This window comes from Protobothrops mucrosquamatus, unplaced genomic scaffold (genome assembly GCF_001527695.2).
Source record: "Protobothrops mucrosquamatus isolate PMUCROS unplaced genomic scaffold, P.Mucros_1.0 scaffold1014, whole genome shotgun sequence".
NCBI classification, from domain to species: Eukaryota; Metazoa; Chordata; class Lepidosauria; order Squamata; family Viperidae; genus Protobothrops; species Protobothrops mucrosquamatus.
Genome location: NW_015387250.1, coordinates 239,350 through 242,530, shown reverse-complemented (window position 1 = coordinate 242,530; position 3,181 = coordinate 239,350). Strand labels below are relative to the sequence as shown.

Sequence of the window (3,181 nt, the reverse complement as noted above, 5' to 3'; positions counted from 1 at the left end):
GGTGATCTTGATCTGTTTTCCTTCTTTTTTATCATTATTAACAGCTTGCCTCATAGGGATATTATGAGAATGAGTGATCTGAGGAAAGAAAACTATTCTCTGAAACTGCTCTAAAATGGTGATCTAAGAATAATGAATGGAGTGTGGAATTCTGTCCTATAATGGAACATTTTTTTAGTTTTTCAGTATTCAGTTTTCTACCCCCCACCCTTCCTCACTGCCTTTCAGCTTTGGGTAAGCAACCATTAGGGATTCTTTGACATTACAGAAATTTATTAAGTTTTCTTAGTACACTTCCTTTGCAATTCTTAATAAAGCTTCCCAGTCTATTATGCTCTAAAAGTACAAGCTGCTATTATTATTTATTAAATTGATATACTTCCCATCCCCTGATAAGATGACTTTGACTTGACAAATGACGGATCTCTTTCAAATCAGTTAATGTACTATGATTACTCTAAATTAATAAAATATAATGTTGTAAGGGCTTTATATTCATTTCTCAATGTTTATTGTGATCTTTGATTTGCTTTGTTGCCCAGTGATTTCAATTAGGTGGAATCTAGTTCTTAAACATCCAATGGATAGTAAATAGAATTTTGGATTTATAGCATTTCAGAGGTCAAGGTTCGCTTGACAAATTGCTCTTCTCTGAAAAAAAGAAATGTCTTTACCTATAGAAATATAGCACGTTTCCTTCGTGACATGTTTGGGTTTTGTGCTTAGGAATTGTTTATATAGCATAGCACTTATACAAGTCATCACCGCTTGTCATGGTACAGCCCAGGAACATTTTCTTATTGTGGGAACTGTACTGGGTTTGAGTACAGTTATTATAACAGAATAACAGAGTTGGAAGGGACCTTGGAGGTCTTCTAGTCCAGCCCCCTGCTCAGGCAGGAAACCCTATACCATTTCAGACAAATGGTGTCTAGTCTCTTCTTAAAAACTTCTAATGTTGGAGCATTCACAGCTTCTGGAGGCAGGTTGTTCCGCTGATTAATTGTTCTAACTGTCAGGAAATTTCTCCTTAGTTCTAGGTTGCTTCTTTCTTTGGTTAGTTTCCATCCTTTGCTTCTTGTCCTGCCTGCAGGAGCTTTGGAGAATAGCTTGACTCTCTTTTCTTTGTGGCAGCCTCTTCAAATATTGGAAACTGCTATCATGTCACCCCTCGTCCTTCTCTTCATAAAACTAGACATACCCAATTCCAGCAACCATTATATAATTTTGGGTTCATGATAGGAAGGACTACACTTGCATTATAAACATAAAATGTATTGATTCTTACCTATACCTACACATAAGTTCAGCCAACTGCAAGAGTGTTAAAAGTGAAAGGAATGCTTCCCAAGAATTATTTAGTCTCTTCTTCATCAGAGTGCCTTAAGAGAGTTAGTATAGTGCTCATAATTAGGTGGGCACTGAGAGGAAATTTGCAAACATGCAGACTTAACTATGTTCACTTCTCTGGATAAAAACCATTTGCCACTATTGGATTGATGTTGATTATCGAAGGCAATATTGACCTTTTTGGACACCATTCCCCACTATTTGGTACTTCTGAGAAGGTAGAAACAAGGATCAGTGTCCTGTAGCTTGGTCTGGCACATGTTGCCATTTTGGAGATAGCCCTTGAGATAGTACTTTCATGAGCTTGTCTGAACAATACAAAGTAAACAAGACCTGATTAGTAGAAAGATAGAAAAAGTATTTCAGATATGGAAGAATAGCACTCCCAAACTGAAAATTATGGGGATGTCTCCGTGTAGTTATCAGAAGTTGAGCTTGATGTGAAGGAGACTTTATATATAAATCACCATAGGATTTCCTTATTTGACTTCTGTGCTCAGTCTGAGGAGAAAACAGGAGCTGAATGCAAGCAAAGGTGAGCACTCGATCCTTTGTGACCTGCTCAATCAGTTTTTGAGCATAAGAGCTATTTTCCACTATTCTTACTTACTCTATCAAATCACAAGTGCTCCAGTGCCAAAGAAAATTCTGTCTGAGTAAACCATTATTTTTAAATATAACAGACATATTTACAATGGGGTTCTCCAGATATGTTGATCTACTATTCTCATCATTTCTGGTTAGATATTTAATAACTTTGCTGATTAGCATGATAAGCCTTAATTTTTGATTGGATGCAGTATGGTCACCATTAACTGAACTTTTTTTCTTTTTATAGATAATAATTAAAAAGTGGTCCATTCCTTGTCCTCTGCCACTAAACTTTGCTACAGGATTTTCCCAGGTATTAAGCTGCTTTAAATCTGAAATTAATTGTTCTTGTATTTTCTACAGGCCTTTTATTTCTATAGTACCAACTGTTATGCAGTAAAATGATTACTTGAACAATAATTTATAATACCTTGAAATAGCACAGATGGTTTGCTGAACTAGAGATACAGTATATATTATTGTATCACTAGAATTACACTATCCAAGATTATAGGTATTGCATGCAACATACCTATGTCTTTTCCTCATTAATTTATGTGGATGCATTGGACTACAAAGAAAGAGAGAATCTGGAAAGGAACTATTCATCTGGAATAATTTATTACTGAATAAGATGAGTTTTCCCCTATATCTTAAACCATTTCTGTTTTGTTGACAGTTGCAGTAGGCTGCTACATGGTTTTGAAAGTAATTGAGGATTACTTTAAAGTGATTAGTATAAATATGGCCTTTATTAAATCTTCTTTGTAAGTTCACTGGTAGGAATTTGAAATAGCTTTTAAATTATGTAATTTGAACCCAGCTGGTGTGCTTTTTTGTTTTTGTTTTTACATAGGTTTCAAATTCTACTAGAGACTGTAATGCACAACTTTTTAATTTCTCCAAAGAGGTAATGTAAAATTTCCTTTTAACAGTTTAAAAGAATTTACAAAAATGTGTTGAAGCATTAGAATTACTGAAAAAAAAAAGAATATTTTGTAGCTCAGGCTTGAACTGTGGAGTTCCTTAGAATTATCATATTAGAATCAGGGCTTTTTTTCTCGGAGAAAAGGTGGCGGAACTCAAACCTGGCCACGCCCTCATCAAACCCTAGGACCGCCCCTTTAGAGAACAGGAATGCAAGTAAAATTTGGGAGGGGCTATTTCCGGTGTGGGAGGGGCTATTTCCGGTGCGGCCGGCCCGGAAAAAGGTGCCGGAACGCGGTTCCGCCGCGTTCCG

At 36.1% G+C, this 3,181-nt stretch overlaps 1 protein-coding gene across 1 annotated transcript in view; it reads left to right on the top strand.

Annotated features, from left to right (window-relative positions):
• Positions 1–3,181, top strand: part of SLC38A6 (solute carrier family 38 member 6) — a 49,551-nt gene that overhangs the window by 37,821 nt on the left and 8,549 nt on the right. Inside the window, exons 9-10 of the mRNA XM_015819895.1 lie at positions 2,189–2,254; positions 2,798–2,851. Coding sequence (XP_015675381.1) covers positions 2,189–2,254; positions 2,798–2,851 — 120 coding nt within the window. The remainder of the gene's footprint in view (positions 1–2,188; positions 2,255–2,797; positions 2,852–3,181) is intronic.